The sequence below is a fragment of the Setaria viridis genome, chromosome 5 (assembly GCF_005286985.2).
Source record: "Setaria viridis chromosome 5, Setaria_viridis_v4.0, whole genome shotgun sequence".
NCBI lineage: Eukaryota > Viridiplantae > Streptophyta > Magnoliopsida > Poales > Poaceae > Setaria > Setaria viridis.
Window position 1 is genome coordinate 32,536,099 of NC_048267.2, and position 22,814 is coordinate 32,558,912.

General features: G+C 50.0%; 1 protein-coding gene across 1 annotated transcript; it reads left to right on the forward strand.

Moving 5' to 3' along the window:
- The first annotated feature begins 6,515 nt into the window (after nucleotides 1-6,515).
- On the forward strand, nucleotides 6,516-12,193 carry LOC117858972 (aspartic proteinase NANA, chloroplast). Its single transcript, XM_034742134.2, has 2 exons — nucleotides 6,516-7,670; nucleotides 11,030-12,193. Exons 1-2 carry the CDS (start codon nucleotides 7,066-7,068, stop codon nucleotides 11,940-11,942), a joined length of 1,518 nt encoding a protein of 505 aa, XP_034598025.1. The 5' UTR covers nucleotides 6,516-7,065; the 3' UTR covers nucleotides 11,943-12,193.
- The last annotated feature ends 10,621 nt before the right edge of the window (nucleotides 12,194-22,814 follow it).

The following is a 22,814-nucleotide window of genomic DNA, read 5'->3' on the forward strand; positions in this document are numbered from 1 at the left end:
GGTGATGTGGAGCAGTGGAGGAAGGGGCCATGCGCAGTTGGAAGGCGGTGATGTGGAGCAGTGGAGGAAGGGGCCATGCGCGTCGTGACGTGGGTTGCTGGACGATCCCCATGTGACTGTGTGACGAGGACGACATTTTTGTCATCAATCGACACCATTACTATGCTTCGTTTCTAGTATAATCCAGCTAGCAATGTACCTGTCGCGTGCGTACACACAAGTGCAAGTGCTAATGTCGTTGGTTTCTTCTGTTTCCCACCACTGACTGCGTTGCGTCTGCCATGACGGTTCTACATCTACATGCGTTTCCTTTCACTATTTTCAATTCCTTGCCATCTCAAAGGTTTTTTTTTAAAAAAAAAGAAAAGTAGTCTAGCTATACTATCCTTCAACTTCAAAGTTCAAAGTTCATGTCACGATATGATAGGGTAATCATGTAGCTTCCTTCCACATCCTCAATCATTTCGAGTGATCCTAAACAGTCAGATTAATGCTGCCCGGCGATGAATCTAACGGCTCCTAGCTAGCCTTCTATACAAACTTAATACGCCAGGTGTCTTCCTCGATGATTACACAAATTACACGACGACGATATGAATTAATTATGATATGCGGGTCAACGGTACGTATCACTGCTGGAAAACTGAGCATTCGTTCTGAAGCTCCGTACCGGTTGTGTATTGGACCGAGCATTAGTACCAGGCCTAACAACTAGTCCCTGAGGAGCCACCCGTGACCCCCTTTAGTACCGGGTGGAGGCTTCACTCGGTATTAAGGTCACAGATTAGTACCGGTTGAAGCCTCCAACCGGTACTAATATGCCTGAGAGCCTTTAGTACTGGGTGGAGGCTCCACACGGTACTAATTGGTGGGTGCGGATCCGAAATTTGGTCTTTACTGGATTTAAGTCCACACGCGTCCACTCCTCTTCGTCCGCTCGTGACTCTCAATCTTTAATTTCTCCCGAACGGCCTCCCTCTCTCTTCCTTCTCCCCTGGTCCCTCCCCCCCGGTCCGCTCCTCACCGGATCCCATTCCAGGCACCCCTCCCCTCTCCTCACGGCTGCCCCTCGCCTCTCCCCTCCACGCGCCTCTCACTTGCGACGCAGGTGAGGAGCAGTGGCGGGGCGAGGTGAGGCGACATCACAGCGGTGGGGGAGCGCAGAGGTGGAGTGGCAGGCGACAGCACGTGGAGCTGCAGGGAGATCTGCAGCGCGGCGCGGATCCACAAGCTGGTGCGGTTGGAGAGCACGGAGGCGCGGCGGGGGCGGCAGGATCTAAGGGGTGGCGGCGCGGCAGGACGAGGTGCGCAGCCTCACCTCTTTCTCTCTTTCTCACTCTCTGGGCGATGGCGGTCGGCGGCATGAGGGGGCCAACGGAGTGCATCGCAAGGGCGGCCAACTGGGCGACGGGTCACGGGGGAGGCGAGGCGGCGGGGACGAGGGCCAGGCCGGCCGACGAGGAGGAAGGGCGGCTGGTGGTGACGAAGATGAAGGGCAGCCGGCGGTGACGCGGGGGCGGCGGGGACGAGGGCCGGAATCAGGCTTGGCCGACGAGGAGGAAGGGCGTCCAGTGATAACGAGGAGGAAGGGCGGTCAGCGGGGACGAGGAGGAAGGGTGTCGGCGGTGACGCGGGGGTGGCCGTGTGGGGTCCCCAAATTAGTACCGGTTATTTGACCCGGTACTAAAGGGAGTACCGAAATAGCAATACTGGTTGTACAACCGGTACTAAAGGGAGGTTTGGACCCGGTACCGAAGGTGCATTCAACAACAGTGCATGGGGCTGTTTGGATTTTTACTCCGGACTAAAATTCATGTCACATCGAATATTCGGAAGCTAATTAGGAGGACTAAACTTGAGCTAATTATAAAATTAATTACACAGATGGAGGCTAAATTTGCGAGACGAATCTATTAAGCCTAATTAATCCATCATTAGCACATGTTTACTGTAGCATCACATTGTCAAATCATGGACTAATTAGGCCTAATAGATTCGTCTTGCAAATTAGCCTCCATCTGTACAATTGGTTTTGTAATTAGTCTATGTTTAATACTCCTAATTAGTATCTAAATATTTGATATGACATAAAGAACCAAACAACTTCAATATATCCACGCGAGATCAGCCCTCTAAGTGTTGTCATGATAACATTGTTGATAACGTACGCCAGTACAGAACACGGAGCCAGACATGCTAATCATGCAGGGCCCTGGCCCGGCCACACGCGTTCGATCGGTCGCGTTGACGTGCTCGCGTTAGTTGCATGCTCATTAGTTATATCACCGCAGGTTGGCCGTTCCGCAACGAACGCAACGACCGGGCGCGCTCGGCGTTCCTGTTTATTCTTCCGCGAAGCAGAGACGACGCTGGCTCAGGCACACGCAGCGACGACTTTTGCCGGTGATCGTTTGGCCGGGCAAAGGGCAGGGCTCATGTCATGCATGTGGCCGCTTACGGCGGCTGCCGGGCGGGGGCGCGATGTGCCGCCGCGTTCAGCGCCGGGCATTAGGGGGCCGGCACCAACCACACACATTATCCAATCCGCCGTAGCGGCTGCTGCTGCTGTACAGCGCACACGCGCGCGCCGGCCGCTAGCTGGTCTGCGACGACGACGACCCCTCCGGAATAGAACATGGCCCAACGGCAAAATTCCAAGCCGGCCGGGGTATAATTGCTGAGGGCCTGAGGGATTGAGGTTTTCAGGCTACATCAGACCGGAGATATAGGAACAGCTACTTTAAGCGCAGGTGTCCGGCTGTCCGCTACGTGAACCCAGTTAGCTCCTCGGTATATAGGTCCAGTATAAGATACAGGTCCTTTATTTGGACCTTGCATAGGAAATTCACCTTGAGGTCCTTGACCATCCCAACAGTCAGTAATCCTTTGTACAAAGCCACACTCACCGGGAGCAGTCTTGGTTCTGCGATTTTTTTCCTTTGAAAAATCGGACAACCGTTGTGACGCCATACCTTCTCCTGTCCTTTCTCAAATCTCAATACGTGAGAGACCTAAGGCTGGTTCATAGAAGTGCACAACCTAACTCAGCAGGCACCTGTGTCTGCGCACATTATGGCATAGCCGGAGGCCGGAGGCCCGGAGCCCTGCACCAGTGCACACTCCACTATACTGTGCATCAGTGCATGCGTAGCACAGCGGCTATCGGTGCTATCCGAATGAATGAGACGGCACACAGCAACGCGCGCATGGCCTCCATTTGTTGCGTGCCGGCGTCGCAGAGTGCGAGCTCGATCCCGACACGGCCAGCACAACCTCGAAAGCAAAAGGGGAGGAGGAACACAGACGCCTGCAGTTGAGTTTGAGTGGACGTGATCGTAGCGGTCTATTTGGCTTCATACATGGGCTCTTTGTGTAGTGTACGTGAAGTTGCTTCGGAGCTTTCGAGCACACCCGCATTTTGGTCTGGCGTGCGTGCTACAAGAATGCGATCGATCGACGTTTTTGTTTTAGAGCGGATCAGGTATTAATAACAAGCCACAAATTCGCATTATTGATAGGGAGATAGCGAAACGAGCTGATGCAACAGCACCGTACACGCATATGTTGGCGATGGATTGATTCTACTCCGTACACATTATCAATGGAGGAAGCATTTTCTTTGAACGCTGCTCGGATCGGATATTTTGTTTCTTTCAGGTCTAATTATACGCTAGTGTCAATTAGTTACTAGAAAAATTGGAAACCCCCTCCATCTTAGACACAGCCCTGTTAAGTTCCTCCAGAATTCAAACTTTGGCTCTATGCAAAAAGAAGATTTCTCATCACATCAAACTTGCGGTACATATATGGAGTACTAAATGTTGACGAAATTAAAAACTAATTGCACAGTTTGGTTGTACTTTGTGAGACGAATCTTCTGAGCCTAATTAGTCAATATTTGGACAATAATTCACAAATACAAACGAAACGCTACAGTATGCTACAGTGCCGTATAGTGATTTTGGCGGCGCCAACTTCGCCAAACTAAACAAGGCCATAGGCGAAAAGATTACTTTGCGTGTGCTCTCACACTGAATGTGTTTATTTATTACTACTCACTCCATTCCAAATTCCGTGTTCCAAATTATAGGTTGTTTTGATTTTTTTTTTATATTCATGGAATTTTGCTATGCATTTAGATATACGCTATGCCTGGATGTATAGCAAGAATTATGAATCTAGGAAAAGCTAAAACAACCTACAATTTGGAACGGAGGGGTATTTTCGCTTGTGACTTCTTCACATGAAAACATATTTATCAGCGCCTAAAAAGAATAAGTTGGACGAAGACATATATGCTTTCATCAAGAAATAGAAGACATAACCACAAGAGCTCGTATATCTCCTTCGTAAGTTTGCCAATAATATTATTATCCCAAGAGTAATACCGTATTAACAAGACTCCCCATACAAGAAAACGAAGCACAACAAATGAGCTTCAAATGTAACACACATAACATAATTTTACACATTTAGTTTCACAGTTTCCAGCAGATGGGAAACCGTTGTAACATCCAATCAATCTAGAAAAAGGTGAAGGCACTGGTATCAAGTCATAAGCTACAAGCAACTTATCCTGAAACAGAAGCATCAGCAGCTCTGCTCAATGTAGGTGACCAGTGGTTACCAGAAATGACCCGATCTGCTATACTGCTAGCCCTTTGTTGTGCCTTGTCATTACACCGGTTGGTCATCTCGAGCTTGACCGCACGCAGTCACCAGTGACGAGTCAGACGATTGTCAAACAAAAAGGCTACTGTCAGCGTGCACGGTGTGCACGTACGTACTTGTACGTTCCTCACGGTCACGGTTACGACAAATTTTTTGCAAGAAAACGTGACGTGTCTCTATGACAAGTGGGCCGCATCCACAACAAGCACGGTCGAGAACGGTTCCTGACCAGGATTACAACATTAAGAGCGCCAAAAATTATATCATATAAGCTATCAAATGTAAGAGCCAAATGCTATATATTTGAATAATTTTTCAATACAAGCACTACAACCATGTAGTGTCGATGTTTTGAGCATTGGAGGTGGCGGTGGGGTAGGAGTGGGGGCATGGTCCTTGCCAGCCTGTCCCTAGCTCCGTCTCTGAGCATGGTGCCTTGTAGGGTTGTTTTCGTCTCCGAGCATGGTGCCTTGTAGGGTTGTTTTCATCGAGTTTTGTTACTTCTTCCTAATCTCTCTGTAGTTGGGAATTGTTACTCGTTCATGATCTATCTGTAGTTGGGAAAGATCCTCTTAATACTCTAATGTCCACATCGAACTTGTTTTATTACTTAAATTTGAGCCGAACCAAACACCAAAAATAGAAACTTTGTTATTAATAATAGGGTAAAGTTCCTTGTCATTCATTCCATTGCATTATTGCAAACTTCAAATGTGCAAGTTTTCACAATACTAATAAAAAAAATTAAAAGAATAAGTCATTCACAATCAGAGGGATACACAGGAGGGCTAAGGGGCTCCATGCCCCCCCCCAACATTTTTTTGATACAAAGATTAAGGAGAGGAAGAAGAAGAAGAAGAGTAGGAAGAAGAAGAAACATGGTATAGATGAGCGCCCCTTAATTTCTTGTTCGCCACCTTTCACAACCACCGATAAAAAAAACATTCCTGAAAAAGTTAAAGGTGTACTTCATTTACTGTGTGCATAGAAGAAACCGACCGGTTGAACCAGAAAAATCGTGACAAACGGTTTGGTTCAACCAAAAGACCGGTCATGCAATTGGACCGGTGTGCCGGTTTCGTATCAAACCGGCGAACCAGTGAATCTTTTTTTTAATCAGTGAACGGTTCAACGTTTGGATATTGATTTTGGAACTTTGGACAATAGACTATTATGTTATTTCTATCTAATCCCATCTATTACCTATTACGTCATATGTGATATGTGTTGGTAATAAAACTTGCATATTACTCATATAAATCATGAGAAATAAGTATTATATTGATACATAATGAACCACTTGTTCGATTAGTGGTTAGATCGGTGAACCAGTAATCTGACTGGTTCGATCTCCAATCCAACTTTTTGTTCTATGGCTGTGTGGCCAAATCAGGACAATGAATAAAGGAGTCGTTTGATTCATTGCTAGAAAACCAAACAGAGACAAAGTTGATTAGTTATGGCTGACTTCATGCATGCAGCTATATATTTGCCGCGCGGCATAAAACTTTTCGCGTGTGTTCTCCTTCCACTCTTCCCAAGTACATTGGAATCGAAACAACCAGCGTTACGGACCACAAAAGTGTACGATGGAGTACCTCATAATCACAGCCAAGTTCGTTAACACACGTGGTGCTAATGAAATACCCGCCGGCACACCATGGGGCATGGAGACGGAAAGACGATCAGCCTTTGAGCGCGGCTGCGCGGGCCATCCCCAGCAGCCACCCGCACACGGGATACGGCGGGCGGATGCATCCGCCGTCCGTGTAAACGAGAGGGATCCCAATCCAACCGAAATCCGGCGCAGGCGCGCAGCGAAGGGGGGCTTTGACCCGCGCCGAGAGCTCAGCGACCTGCCGCGGCCAGCGGGGCGCGCACAAGCACAAGCGAGGCGACGCGCTCCCAAGGCTCCGCGCCTCCGCCCCCATGTCCATGACTGGCCACGAGCCACAGAGCCAGCCAACAGCGCCAAGCGCGGCAGGTGCCCCGCCCTAGTCTCCCTGCAGCTGCACAGCCACCTAAACTAAACAAGCTGCTATGCGCCCAGTAAATAAACTAGTGAACCGCCTCCGCCTCCGGCCTCGCAAGATAAATACGCACTCCGAGGCCGCGCGCACACGCAGCCCGAAACGCGAGCACAATCAAGGCCACCACCATCGCCATTACCGCACCCGCAGCCGCAGCAGCAGCTCGTCTTGCTTGCGTCGAGGAGCGAGGAGCTACACGCGCGCATTGGGAGCTACACGCGCGCATTGGGCGCCGCCGGCGCGAGCCGCCGCGCCGCAGCACCGCCGACGCCGATCGCCGGCGCCCATTGCTTCCGTGGGATTGGTTGCCCGCCCAGCGTTCTAGCCAGCGGCGCCGCCAAGGAGCGAAGCGGCGCCCCCGCGAATGGCGGGCCGCCGTCTGCTGCTGCCGCTGGTGCTGGCGGCGGCGTTCCTGGCCGCCGCCGCGGCCAGAGCTGGCAGCAAGCCCTCGGCGGCGGTGTTCGAGCTGATCCACCGGGAGCGGGCGACCTGGGCCGAGATGGCGCGCAATGACCGGGCGCGCATGGCGTTCATCTGCTCGCGCGGGCGGCGCCGCGCCGCGGAGACGGGCGGGACCAGGGCCACGGCGACCGAGAAGCACAAGGCCGCGCCCGCCGCCGAGGCCTTCGCGATGCCGCTCTCCTCGGGCGCCTACACGGGAACCGGCCAGTACTTCGTGCGCTTCCGCGTCGGCACCCCCGCGCAGCCGTTCCTGCTCGTGGCCGACACTGGTAGCGACCTGACCTGGGTCAAGTGCCGCGGCCCCGCCCCCGACGCCGGCTACGGCTACGGCGCCCCGCTCCCGGCGCCCTCGTCCTCCTCCCCGCCGCCGCACGGGCGCGTGTTCCGGCCGGAGAAGTCCCGGACGTGGGCGCCCATCCCGTGCTCCTCCGACACCTGCATCGCGTCCCTGCCCTTCTCCCTCGCCGCCTGCCCCACCCCCGGCAGCCCCTGCGCCTACGACTACCGGTGAGTCCTTCCTCCCCGCCACCACGCGCTCGAATTCTCATTCCTATCCCAATCCGTTCCCCTCGCGACAAGCGACATGATAAGCAGGGCCCTTAACCCCCGTGCTTTACTTATAGCCCTATAAACCTCTGCGCGTTAATGGCGGTCTCCATCGATCGCTCGGCCCGCCCATCATCGATCGATCCTGGGGGTGTGGGGCGCGCGTGGTTAATTCGGGTACTGGCATTGATGAGATGCGAGCAGCAGCAGCGGCAGCAGCTGCCGCGGCAGCCAGCAATTAGTGGCTGCCTTGTTGGTTGGTGGGTGGGTGGAGTCGGGAGATCTCTCTGAGTCTCAGGACGCACGCAATGCAAATTGCAAAGGCCGCGGCGCCGGCAACGGCGAGGCAGGGCGGGGTGGGCATCGGGGGCGCGTGTTCAATGCGGCACAGCTTCTTCCGGCTCTCCCTCGCCACTCGCCAGCGTATCGCCGCGGCAGGATGGCACTGTGTAGCACTGTACCTCTTGTGATTGGGGGTCACGCGATGCGAGCCTTCTTTCTGATCGCGATTTCGAGGGCGGAGGTGGACGACGATTGCGTTTCGCAGGAGCTCTCTGGCGGTCGGATCTTCGCTTTCGCGTGGAGCAAGCAGAGTCACGGAGGCACGGCGAGACACGGAGGCATCGTGCGTTCAGCGCCCCGCCCTGCTCACCAAAAAGCCGACGAGGAACCCACCCCCGGGCAAGCAATGACCCTGACGACGCCTGCCGATGCCGATCTCCATCTCCTCACTGATCGATCGATCGATCTCAGAGGCGCAGGCGTCGGCGTCCCGATAAGCTGAGCATCATGTTACGTGCACGCGCGCGCGCATGTGCGCTGGATCCTAGCTCCAGAAAAGGACGCCCATGGCGGCCGGGCGGGCGGGCATCAATGATGTGTCCCGTGTCCGTGCGTGATGCCGCAGCCTCTGTTTTTCCCTCTGTTCCGGCTGTTCGCGCGTCGACGCGGGCGGCTGCGGCTGCCGGGCGCGCGCACGTTAGCGGGGGCGTTCGTGTCAGGCTTGGCGCTTGCTGTTGCCGCGTCCTGCCAACAGCGGCGTCCATCGCGCAAGGGGCACGGAGCGGCGCCGCGACGAACATGGCGGTGACACACAGCGTGCCGCTGCCGACGCAGCAGGCCTGCCCCCTGCCTTCGTCATGTGCGCGGCGGATTGGGCTGTACTCCATCCATCGGTGGCCGTGTCAGCTTGTCAGGACATTGAACATATTCCTAGGCACAAGGGGGTCGGTGGGAATATCTAGGCCGCATCTGCGACCAGATGTTTTTTATCCTCCCTTTTCACAATTTTCACCACTAGCATTTGCTTGCTTCTCAGTTGTCACTGCTGGCTGCTGCATTGCCCTTTCCCAATTCCCCGTCGCCCGTATGCCCATTTTGCCAATAGAAATGCAAACAAACAGCCGCTGTAGCAACGGTACAAAACGCTTCGGGATTCCACGGGTTCGTTGGGCTGGACTGCAGGACACTGGGCGGCTGCCTCTGGCCTTTGGGGTTGTTTGCTCATGTGGAGTGCACAGCAAGGTGTCGCCGTGTCGCGCTGCATCTGCATAACCAGAAGGACATCCCGGTCTCATCATGTTCCTCTGCCTGCCAAGCTTGCAGCCCCGCGATCCTGATCATCGACAATCTAGTGCCGGCCTCCTGTCTGGGAAAATCATTTCCCCTTGAAGATTTCGATGCTTCGATCTCACTACTATTATTGCCTTATCTGCCTGCGTATACTACCGGTAGGTACTACCGGTGTATCGTAGGATATGCACAGGTGTTTCGGCAAGATACTGTGGTGGGTACATGTGCTTTTTTCCCAGCATCTCCAACGAACTACCTATTTTGCCTCTCTATTTGAGTTTGCAAAAATATTTCTCTCCATATTAAGTTGCTCAACTATCTATTTTTCACTCTTCAAATCCCAACGGTTAGGTTTCTCTCTAAAAATATATATTTTCCATCCACTCCAACAGCCTCTCCATTTTACACTACAACAACATTTCCCTTCTGACAATTACTGCACGTGGGACCCACACTTTGGCAAGGCAAATTGACTTGCTAAGTTTGGCAAGTGTGAGGAGAAATTTGGCAAATCGGATGGGATGGAGAGCCACATAGCAACTCTGTTGAACCACAATTTTGATAGGAAGAGTTGGTGCATGGATTCTGGGAACGGGGAGGGCGCCAAGCGTCACAGATAAGGCTATAGTACAATCCAGCCCTTGTTTACTTCCCTCCAAAATCTCAACTTTGGCACTATGCAAAAAGAAGATTCCCCATCACATCAAACTTGTGGTACATGCATGGAGTACTAAATGTAGATGAAATCAAAAACTAATTGCACAGTTTTGTTGTACTTTGCGATACGTATCTTTTGAGCCTAATTAGTCAATGTTTGGACAATAATTCACAAATACAAACAAAATGCTACAGTTGCGCATTTATGACAAAATGCCAATTTTGCCACTCCCAAATTGAAAACTAAACAAGACCCATTCTCCTAGACCATACCCGGGCCACGTTCTCTCCGGTCAAACCTCCTTCTGGCTGGCCGGATTATTTTTAGCCCGATCCTCCAGTTCAAATGCCTGTGCTAGTGAACAAAAATGGCTTGGCGTCCGGTGGTATGAGCGGCTACGATGATTGCCATCGCTGTCCCTCTGCCGAGACACGTAACGTAAGGCTGCTAAATCTGGCTGGCGCTGAGAGCCTTGAGACCACACGGATGACGCCTGAGCTAGCAGAGTTGCCGTCGTACTGCCATGTTGGGGGCCATTTCTTGGATCCTCTTGCTGCACAGTTGATGAAAGAAAAAGACGCATGACATGAGCACCTTTCTCCTTGTTCCTGCCGTTTAATGATTGGGCTCGAGAGGGCCTGCACCTGCTGAATGAGAGAGAGAGAGAGAGAGAGAGAGAGAGAGAGAGAGAGAGTAGCTTGCAAGGCAGGCAGCCATGGCGTGCCGCTGCTGTTGCCTGCAAGTTGAGAGAGAGTAACATACTCCACGTACGCTGCATAGATACGTACGCACAGGACTTTATGCCGGTTCTTGTTGCTGCAAAATTGTACAGTTTTTGTTCTTGGTCAAACTTGGTAGTAGTAGCATTCAGGAGATGTTTCGATAGGCGTACAAACAGCTAAAACCAAGTAATTCTTTAACTGCAATTTGCCAAAAGAAAAGGAGAGTGCTTCAGTTAGTCGGAGCAGATGAGGATTCACCGAGGTAGCAGCGGTTGTCTTGAACAGATAGATCCTCGAATCGCGCCATGTGCCGTGCATGCGGTGACTAACCGCCACGTATTTCTTTTGCGGGATCCGCGGCGACGCAGGTACAAGGACGGGTCGGCGGCGCGCGGCACGGTGGGCACCGACTCGGCGACCATCGAGCTGTCGGGGCCCGGCGCGGAGGCCGCCGCCACCAGCACCAGCAGGAAGCAGAGGCGGGCCAAGCTGCGGGGCGTCGTGCTGGGCTGCACCACCTCCTACAACGGCGACAGCTTCCTCGCCTCCGACGGCGTGCTCAGCCTCGGGTACAGCAACTTCTCCTTCGCGTCCCGTGCCGCCGACCGCTTCGGCGGCCGCTTCTCCTACTGCCTCGTCGACCACCTCGCCCCGCGGAACGCCACCAGCTACCTCACCTTCGGGCCCAACCCGGCCCTGTCGTCGCCGGCCCCCAAGGCCAGGACCGCCTGCGCGGGCTCGCCTCCGGCGGCGCCCGGCCCCAGGCAGACGCCGCTCCTTCTCGACCACCGGATGCGCCCCTTCTACGCCGTCACCGTCAACGGCATCTCCGTCGACGGGGAGCTCCTCAAAATCCCGCGCCGCGTCTGGGACATCGAGAAGGGCGGCGGCGCCATCCTCGACTCCGGCACGAGCCTGACGGTGCTGGTCCGCCCGGCGTACCGCGCCGTCGTGGCGGCGCTGAGCAAGAAGCTCGCGGGGCTGCCCAGGGTGACCATGGACCCGTTCGACTACTGCTACAACTGGACGTCGCCGTCGACGGGCGAGGACCTGACCGTATCCGTGCCGGAGCTGTTCGTGCACTTCGCGGGGTCGGCGCGGCTGCAGCCGCCGGCGAAGAGCTACGTGATCGACGCGGCGCCCGGCGTGAAGTGCATCGGCTTGCAGGAAGGGGAGTGGCCCGGGGTGTCCGTCATCGGCAACATCCTGCAGCAGGAGCACCTGTGGGAGTTCGATATAAAAAACCAACGGCTCAGATTCCAGAGGTCGCGGTGCACGTAATGATTGGGCCGCGGTGATCCATCGTTCTCCCCTCCACTTCATTTTTTACCCCTTTGTGGTGGTGATCTTGCTGATTCTTTTTTTCTTTTTTTTTTCTTTTCACCCTTGTTCAGATACTAATGCAATGAGAAATGTACCTTATTGCAATGCAAAAGTGATAAGCTGTAATCAGTTTTCCCCTTTTCCTTTTCTTCTTCCACCCTGCTGTCCTCTCATTCCGGTGAATATATGTTCAGAGCTCATTTCTTCCACATTCGTGCCATACATTTTTTTAATGAAATTGGTGCCTTATATCATCTCATAAAATTATATGAGTAAATATTTACAGTGAATGTAGCAACCTCAAATTTAGTACGATTTTAATTTTAAAAAAGTACGATGGTAAAAAAAAAATCAGTACACGATGGGCTGCTGCTGTGGGCCTTTTTTTTCTGGTAGCGTGCATCGAGAGCCCAATAGATTGGCAGCATCCAAGCCCAAAAAGCTGGCAGCATCCAAAGCTCAGTGGGTCAAAAGACTCGGAACACCGGGCCTTCAGTCCGAATCTGCTTGGACTCTGTCTGCGGAATTTTATTTTTATTTTTTATTTTACAAATTTGCAGAAATAAATAGGTGATCTAAAATTTGCAGAAATAGATCTCTGCCGCCGGATCAAACGGCGGTAAACGGTTACCGCCGTCTCAACCGGCGATAAGAGAAGATACCGTCGAGTGAAACGGTGGTAGCTCCCACGTCAGCTGCCAAATCAGCTTACCGCCTTCTGCTCCGGCGGATCAGCTTACCACCTTCTGCTCCGGCGGGCGGCACACAGGTTGCACCGGCACGTGGGACGAGGCTGTTTCCGTCGTGCCATCCGGCGGTATCCGCTTTCGGCCAGATCAGGGGGTGGTAATAGGCCCCGCCGATTCAAACGGCGGGAACGGGATCTTTACCGCCGCCTAATTCGGTGGTAGCTTTCCCGGCTCTTTAAAAGCCGTGGCGCAGCCACCTCGGGCGTGCTCACGTGCGCCTGTTTTTGGACACCTAGAACCGAGAGAAGGGGGGAGCCGAGTGGCCGGGAGAGTAGAGGAAGGGAGGGAGTGGCCGGGAGAGAAGAGAAAGAAAGGGAGTGAGGAGAAGAGAAAGGAAGGGAGGGAGTGAGGAGAGGAGGGGACTAGGGTAGAGATTGAAGCCCGGATCTTTGCTTCATTTCAGGTATTATTACAAATCCTCTAGTTTAGCTTAACTTGTAGTTGGTAGATGTAGTAGTTGATGTAGTAGCTATATAAATGTTGTAGTGTTAATTAGTAGATGAAATCTAGGTGTTCATATGAGATATAGAAAAATATAGGTTTGTCGGTATAGTAGATTTAGCTTAGTTATTTATGTTATAGTAAAATTAGTTTGTTGATTTATTTAGATAAATTTAAGATGAATATTATTTGCAATGCACGAGTTATATTTTATATAGATATTCAGAATGCAGGTGTTTTAGGGTTAGTTAAAATTATTACATTTAGTTACAATTTTTGTTCATGTCCTGCATATCCTTATATAGTTTTTCGGAATATAGGGGTGTTTAGGGTTAGTTAAATTTAGTAATAGTTTTTCGAAATGTAAGGGTGTTTAGGGTTAGTTAAATTTAGTAATATTTAGTAATGCTCTTTGTTAATGTCGTGTATATTGACAGGCTAAACTAAAATTCATTTGTTCATATATTTAGATAACTTTAAAATTGTTATTATTGGCAGTGCTCGAGTTAGATGCTTCTACTGTTGTTGAAATGTAGGTGTTGTTGGAGTTAGTTCAATTAAATACATGAGAGTAATAATATCCGTTCGTGTCATGTATATTGACAGGCATGTCAGAAAGTTTATTTTTCCAAGTGTTCAATGGTCAGGGGAGGTTAGATATGGTCCAGAAGGGGTAGATTTATCTGAATTTCAGTCGTTCTGCAAACAATTACCAAGAGCAAGATAGAGAACTTGGGCTTCAATATGCAACTGGCTATTTAAGGCTTTCAATCTTGATAGAGATCAAGCGGAGTTGTCTGTTAGGGCTGTAGTGAGGTTATGGCCTGATATAATATTTTGGGAGTTGATGCCGCTTGAAGGAATCTAGAATTGGAGGGTGTATGTAAATGGTTGTACTAAGCATGGTTTACCGCTGATATTGTTTGTTGAAGTGTTTCGCAAGATTGGGTCTAAGAGTCAGATGCAAGAAGAAGTGGAAGGTGGTGAAGTTAGAGCCGAGGAAGGTGTGGGGAGTGCTGATGGGCAAAATAAAGAAAATAATGAAGATAGGGTAGAAGAAGGAGATGCAGAGGATGAAGATACAATCCGTGAGCCAAATGGCAAGGCTGATAAGGGGGAAGAGACCCCTGGGTTAGTTGAGGAGGTAGAGAGGGAAGGAGAAGAGGACCAAGGTGCCATGGATGATGACTCGTCGGATGAGGATGATGCTAATCCTGTTCCGCGGAACTGGTCAATTTATGACCATTCCAACCTAGAGGTTAATGTAGGGGAAATGTCCCTTAGGAGTACAGGGAGAATGAGATTTGTGTGAGTGCTTTGTATCCTGGTGGGGATGAGGTGAAGGCAGCTGTGAAGCGATGGTCTACTTTATCTTTGCAACGGCAGTTCAGGGTGGTAAAGAGCAATCCAATAGTGTATGATGTGTGTTGTGTCAGAAGCAATTATCTGTTTAGGTTGCATGCATCCAAGGGGAAGTGGAAGTATTACTAGAAGGTGACTAGAGTGGTGGAGCACCAATGCTTGCTGGATGAATTGGAAGGATAACACCGCAACCTCACTGTTGATTTTGTTGCTCAGTACATGTATCCTCAGATAGTGGAGAATCCTAGCTACAAGCCCAAGTCGATTGTTTGTGCCATAGAGGAGAAGTTCAAGTACAAGATTAGCTACCACAAAGCTTACCGAGCCAAGCAGAAGGCATTGGAGATGAAGTGGGGTACATATGAAGCATCGTATGATAACCTCCCTACCCTGTTGCACACCATATGCCAGAGGAACCCAGGAAGCTACTACGACCTGAAAGCCTATCTCTGTGCTCAGTTTCCAAGCAAACAGGTTCTGCAGCAGTCATTCTTGGCCTTGGGTACTTGCATTGAGGCTTTTTAGTGATGTTACCGAGTCATTTGCATTGATGGCACATTTTTGACTGGAAGGTATAAAGACACAATCTTTACAACTATTGGGTTCGACGATAACAATCAAGTGTTGCCGCTAGCGATTGCCTTTGTGGAGGAAGAGTCTGGAGATAGTTGATATTGGTTCCTGGAAAGGGTTAAACAGATGATTGTGAAGGATGTGGAGGGTGTTTGTCTAATTCATGATCGGCACAAAAGCATTCTACAAGCAATCGAAGACCTGCAGAATGGCAGTGTGGAGCGTTTCAGGATGGCGCAGTGGCCGGACTTGAACAATAGGTGGTGTATGAGGCATATGGGGGCAAACTTCCATAGTCAATTCAAAAACAAAACCCTGATGAAAATGTTTAAATGGCTATGTACCCAAAATCAAGAGAGAAAATTCAATCTACTGTGGAAGAAACTTGATGAGCTTACAAAGAAACATTCCGAAGAACTAGGCAAGAGGTCGGTAAACAGCGAGGCCGACCACCCTGTGTCTCTAGAGGACGTCGGACTGGATGGTCCAAATGTCAAGTGAAGATAGGGTAGGTCCATTAAGATATTTTCATAGTGAATTGAGAATGATCCGAAGGAAAAGTGAGCATTACTCTATGACGAGGGAGGTGTTAGGTGGGGTATAATGACTACAAACCTAGATAAGGTGTACAAATGGGTCCTGCGCGGTGTTAGGGGACTGCCCTTTGTTGGTATCGTGGAATTCTTCTTGTACCGCACCATGAAATATTTCAGGGAATGGTACGTGGTGGCAAATAACTCAATGGCTGATAATCACAAAATTTGTGGATACAAGATGACAGAGTACATGGAGAAGGTGATTAAAAAGGCTCATAAGCATCATGTTAATGAAGTGGGTGCCATTGAATGGCGGTTCGAGGTTGTTTGTAGGGACAAAGATTGATTGGGAGGGAGGCACGAGAAGCACACACAGGAGTGCATCCTTATCAATGAAGGGTGTGTTTGCTCATGCCAGAAGCCACGACTGCTTCACAGGCCTTGCACCCATATCATTGCTGCATGCATTGAGACAGGGGACTTTAGCATCGTCGGTTCGTACCACATTACTTCCTAAAAGAAACTATATGGTACACTTGGAGGAACGAGGTTTATAGATATCGTTTACTAGGAAACTTTATAAATAATCCTGGTAATGTCGCGTATTACATTCCTAACCCTGATCTAGAAATGTTCCAAGAGGTCGGGTGACGCAAGAACAGACGCATCCGGAATAACACATATCAATCTGAAGCTGGTCCTGATGCCCGCCTATGCTCCATGTGACATGAAACATGTCACACGTATAAGAATTGCCCTGCAACAACATATGGAGGCGGGTTGGACCATCAATAGGTGACACAAATGCTCCAGCACGTGGTCGGGGTCATCGTGCACGTAGGAACAATGACGAGCTTCTGTGATTCATGTATGCAGCAGTAGTAATGTGTATTGTATGTTTATGAACTCCTACATTTCGTCAACTTAGTCATATGTAATTTAATTCATCATGTTTGTTCTATGTCGAGAGACTCCAGATTGTGGAGCACTACTAGACCATGTCTCTACAAGAGCACGAGTCCATGTACAAGAGGATAGACCACCTATGTAGTAGGTTCATGTGGGCCATCACCTGCCGTGGTGGTAACGCCGATGTTCTACTTCCACCACGGGCTACCTATGTGGCGTAACCGTCCAATTTAAACTGGTTTAAATGCGCCTAATTGCTGCCGACGCAGCAATTATTCGAAACGCATTTAAAACAGTGTAAATCCGGTCGTCCGTCGAGTGTCCCTAGGACTCCTCAAAAGATCCACGTTGTATTTCATAGCCATACATCAGGATAGTATCCGCGATGGGATAACATCAACAAATATTACATTTTTACATACATATAAAGGTACGAGTTATTACAGAACATAGATTGAAACAAACTTAACAGTGCAGTGTTAGACAGAGTTCTAAGATTTAAAACATAAACAGTTCAGGAGGAGATGAGCATTTAAAAACTTCTTCTTAAGGGTATTGTGAGACTCATAACCATACCCTAGGGCTTCGGGGCTTCCTCCTCTGTGGACTCCTGCGGAGCTTCTGAAAGATAGCCACAAGGGATAACCCTGAGTACGGGGTACTCAGCAAGTCTTACCCGACTAACCAATATAATAGCTTTCTTTAGATGTATATGATAGCTTTTGGTGTACTTGGCTGATACAATTTTTGCCGAAAAGCTTACTACAAGTGATACCTTAGTTTTATGTTTTATTTGGGTTAAGTTATTACCTAACCATTCTAAATGATGAGCAGAAAGTAAAAGCAACAATAGATATTAAGTCATACATCAAACATTAGCAGAAAGATATATTATTCATGAATTTATACTACGATGCTCAACAGTGATCAAGTGCATTCGTAACCGAGAATTGCGTCGATCCGGATCAATTTACATCCTGCAGGAGAGTACCCTGATCACCAGCTTTATACGACTGTCCAGGTCGTACATAACAACCTCTCGATTAGCAAAATCAATGATTGGAATACGACTACCCGGACCCAGGGACGCACCCCCACATGGGACCCCACGTCTGGCCCGATCACTATGTGAGTTTCAGGCTACGCCCCTGCCAATCTCCAGCACGTCAAGCGCGGGTACGAAGTATTCCTAATCAGAGAGTTTACTAACCTACTGGGCTTTACTGGTCCCATACCCAGTAAGTGATCAGATGCTTATCACTTGATCAAAGGTTAAGACAACGAATCGGGCCTTAACCAAATTAATCTAGCAGACAGAACTACATCTCTAGCTTCTGTCCGCTTCTCTATTTCCAAGTTATCCTTCCATATATCACATGTATGACTCAAAAGTTTTCCTTAAGGTTGGTAAACCAAGTATGTAAGCAACTAAGCAATTCTAGACTTGGGTATCTTCTAAGGTTTGAACAAGTGGCAAAGATGTCCTTAAAACAAGGCATGATCATACACAAGAATAGGTTTCAAGCAACTCCTAGACTTAGTGCATACATATAGCAAATAACCGATAATTGGACACATGAAATAATAACTCCAAAATAGATAGGTATAAATGCACCGGGGCTTGCCTTGTTCGCTTAAAAAGTTAGTATTGTCCGACGGGTTGGCTTCGTAGGGGACCAATTCAAAGACTTCTTCGAGTTCCGAGGATCCTTCTGAAAATTCCAAATAATCTCCTTCTGGTGCTTCGGAATCTATAGCACAACACATGCAGGGGTTAGGAATGCAAATCTTTGAATAAAAGACTATACAACTTTCCTTCATGATAAAGTTGCAAGCCAACAAGGACTATACAATTTATCATGATAAAGTTGCAAGTCAACACACAAAAACCCAAAAAGATTAACCCACAATTTTTATTTTCTTACCTAATCCTTACTTAAGGCCTTTCTTTTATTTTTAGCAAAGGTTATAATTATTTTCTAACTTGAAAACCTAATTTCCTATGAGTTAAGAATAATTTGTGATTAAGAAAATGTTATTCCATATTTTATACATTTTATAAAGATTAAGTATTTATTTAATTACCTTAAAAGAAAGGCATTAAATAAATACCTAATTTTTTATTATTTTTCTAGGGTGTAAAAATTTTAATGCATAAAGGAAAATAAAACAAGCCTAATAAAATTGGTTTCACTAATTTTGGACACTCCTAGAAATTTCTGTGATTTAAATGGTGAAATTCGTATTTAAACTAATTATTCTATAAAGGAAATCTAATTTTCCCGAAAAACACCCCCGGAAAACTTTTCTCACGCAGCTCGACTCTACCCTCTCTCACGCGCGCTGGGCCCGCGGCGTGGACCCACCTTTTCTACTGTTCTTCCTACCCGCCGGCCTCTTTCTCCTCCTGACGAGCCCCTTGGGCCGTTTTCTTTTTCTTTTTTCTTTCCCCGGTCCGTTACCGGCCCACGGCCCACTTCTTCTCTCCCGCGAAACCTGGCCTGCGAAAACCTTGGGCCTCCGGCCTCTTTTTCCAGCGGTTTTCCGCACCAACACCTGGACCGTCGACACTGCGGCCCAACTGACGCCGCGCTCGACCGGCCCCTCTCTTCTCCTTCTCCCCTCTGACTTGCAGGCCCGATGCTCCAGCGTCTTCATCTTCCTCCCGCCAAAACGCGCGCGCGCGACAAGGGGCGGCGCGACTCGCCGGCCGGCGCCCTACCGGCGACGGGACTAGGCCAAGACAACACCTCTATACCTTCACGTACCCGCGCGCGGCAACAGCTCCTCGAGAGATGGCCGGAGCCACTCCCTCCACGGCGGCGGGCGGCGGCACCTTTGGCCGGTCGCGGCTACGCACGACAACGGCACGAACTACTCTAACGACTACGGCTACACCATCCTGGCATCCTAAGGACCTGCCTAAGACTACTCAAGAAGGAAGGGAACCAGCGCAAGGGGGTGCTCTCCGTGAGCGGGAGGCGCTGCGACGGCGGACAGAAACGGCGCCGGGTTAAGGCGTGCTGGTGAAGAAGCTGGGCAACAAGTTGCTAGGGTTGCTGGTGGGGTGTGGGCGGAGGTGTGGACGGAGGGAATCGACGGGAGGTGCGGTGTGGTGGGAGTATTTTGCTCGGCGGCGGCAACTGGGACAGAGGCGTTGGCGGGGGTAAAAAGACGGCGGTGAAACGGCGGCGCGGGAGCGGTAAATATACGAACGGTTTACCGCGCGCATGGGTGACACCGTGGCCTACTCGTAGGCTTGCGTGGTGAGGAGGTGGCCTAGCCGTTGCGCTGGCGAGTGATCGAGAGCGGCGGCGGCGACACGTCGAGCTCGGCTCTGCTGCTCTTCCCCTTTCTGATTTCTGGCGCCCAAAATTCAGAGCTTCCCCACGGTGGATTTCCAATCCGATGGTGCATATGTGTCTCAACCAAAGTTGTAGATAATCTCGAGCTTTCCAATTCATCTATAAACCTTTGCTCGAGATAAACATCAAAAAGTCTTCAAATTTGAATTTTTCTCGGGCAAATGACTGAACCCTTTTACCCTTCCATTCAGTTTCGTCAGTAATACCACAGTGTCATTTGCCTTACTTTGGGAACAAAATTGGTGATCCAAACCCTCCTTTTCCAGTCCAACTTCTTCCCATTCGTGTTCTACCATCTCCAAGGTTTCCATTTTGCTCAAGAACACCTACTCCTCTTGACCTATATTGCTCTGAAATTCATTTCAAAGTTGGCCACACACTGCTGTTTCAGACTTAGTCATTTTCAGTATGACAATCACCTGTGACAATGTGCTGACTTTGAGCTTGGATTTGAATTCGTTTCCCTCACTATTCCTGATCAACAACACCCAATTCTAGGAGTCCAAATGTGGCGGATCCACTTCGGATTAGCTTGACTAAACATGGTTAAGTCGCCTAACATGCGACACCGATGCCTTAGCCAAGTTAACACGAAATGCCGTCGGATTTCATCCGATTTAACCACTTGAACAGGACCGAGTTAGCAAACTCACACGAAGGTGAGTGGTTCCAGAGAATACAACAAGTCCACCGAGTTAAACAACTTAACCATTTAGTTAGGTTATAAAACAACATCAGAGTTTTACAAGGTTTTCAGAAAGACAAAAGGAAATAAAACCACTAGCGGAAGCAATCGTCGGGGGTCAGACGCCTTGGTGAGGCTAGCCGGGACATCACTAACCACTAGCGGAAGCAATCGTCGGGGGTCAGACGTCCTGGTGAGGCCAGCCGGGACATCACTAATCCCTCTCCTCGCCGTCCGAGGAGGGATCCCACTCGACCGTCCAACCCGGAGGGAGCTGGGGCGGCCAAGTTCCAGCAAGAGAAGGGTCGGGGGCAGCAACTTCACCTGAAAAACAGGAGCCACAACAAGGCTGAGCTACTAAGCTCAACAAGACTTAACCGACAGGAGTAAAACTACTCCACAAATCTAGACATGCAGGGCTTTTTGGCTAGGGGTTTGTTTGCAAAAAGCACTAAGTAAATCCTATTTCTAAGTTTTAGCTTCGGTTCTAGGTTCATCAACTGGTCTAGGTTTGCAACCTATTCTAAGCAATCATAGAACCAAAACAAGGTATATATATATCAACAAGTCCATGTCATCATCAGATTCCTCATTTACTCAGGGTGACATAGCGATCAAGCAGTCTCAAACTGTGAGAGGCAGACGAATCGATTCGAGTTCTTTAACCATGCATGGTGAACCTAGCCTCACGACATCCGCGCACCCGGAGGTCGCTTCCTGTGTCGGCCTTCCCCATCAATCCCCTAACCCGTGTCGGGCCCATTTCCTTTGGTGCAAGGTTCCACAGACCCGGCCTCTGCCGTTCTGTGACCACGCATGCCACCACGTGCTACATCCAGTAGGGGAACTCCGTTCCAAGAACAATGGGGCGACCGCTCACATCTAGGTTCAATCCGGTACTAGGCTTCCTCATCCCATACTAAGTATGAGGCTAGTACTTTCAAACACTTGATCACGAACACCACCACTGTCGGGCCTTAGCACGTTTTCATAGACAGACGGGGCCACCATCCGACCACCAAAGAGTTACCCAAAACCCTGCCCCGTCCATCGTCCTTATAGTTGTAACCGAAAGGTAGACATCCAACTCCTACAACTCGCGAGTGATAGGGAATCACTCGACTTTTACCGCTTCCTATTTAAGCAAGCAGCTACTCGGTCCAACATCTAGTGTTCAGATCATGGGAGCAACTAAGTCATGCATCTAGGGTTTCAAGCAACTCCTATACGTAAATGCACAAGCATGTTACAGAAGGCATGCGCAAGTCTGGTAAAACAACACAGGGTTTTCATGCAACCGGGGCTTGCCTTCGAGCAAAGAGGAAGAGAACTACTCGACTTCGGGGGCGGCTTCGGCTTCAACGGGCAGGAGCTCAGCTACAGCTTCGTCTTCTGGCGCCGGGTGTAGCTCGTAGAAGCTGTCGGCGAGGCGCAGCTCTACACGAATGCAATGCAAGAGTTAGCATAGACGGTTATTTCAACAGCAACACTTGCACGTCTAAGCCCAGAAACTCGCGACAAAGAGCGGGAGGGTGTGGAGGTTTAAGGGAGCTGGTGGAGGTCAAGAGGTAAGGGTTGGAAAGGATCTTATGATCTGGTCCTTCAACTAGAGGGTTTGGTATGCTAGGGATCCTCAGACTCAAGTGCTGAAAGGGTTCCCAAGTTTTACACCTACACCCTCGGGTTGAAGAAAAAGATCACAGCTGAGCCCTCGGGCGAGGCGGATAAGGGTCGGCGGAACAGATAGGGTCGGGTGAGACGGAACTGGGGTCGGGCGGATAAGAGGGGTCGGGCGAAGCGGACTGGGGTCGGCAGCTTACCTTCTTCCTACAAGGAAAGCTTGGGGTCGGGAAGAAGCAGACTTGGGCGGAGGAACTAAGGCTCTGAACAACAGCTAAGACCAGCAGTGCTCCGGCGGCGGCGGTGCTTCCTTGTAGATCACAAGTGAGCTTTTACGCAGCACGGAGGAGCAAGCGGCTTGGTGGCTTTGGGGAAAACGGAGGGGAGCGGAGAGGAGAGTTCCTCAAGAACTTAGGGTGTGGCGCTGGGAGCTTGAGCAGGGAGCAAGAGAATGGCTGAAGGCAACAATGGCGGAGGGAACTCCGGCGGGCTTGCGCATTCCCTTTTATAGCGGCTGAGACGGGGAAGGGAAGCAGCGCGGGAGAGAGAAGGGGAGCGCTGGAAGGCCGGGGAGAAGCAATGGAGTGCTC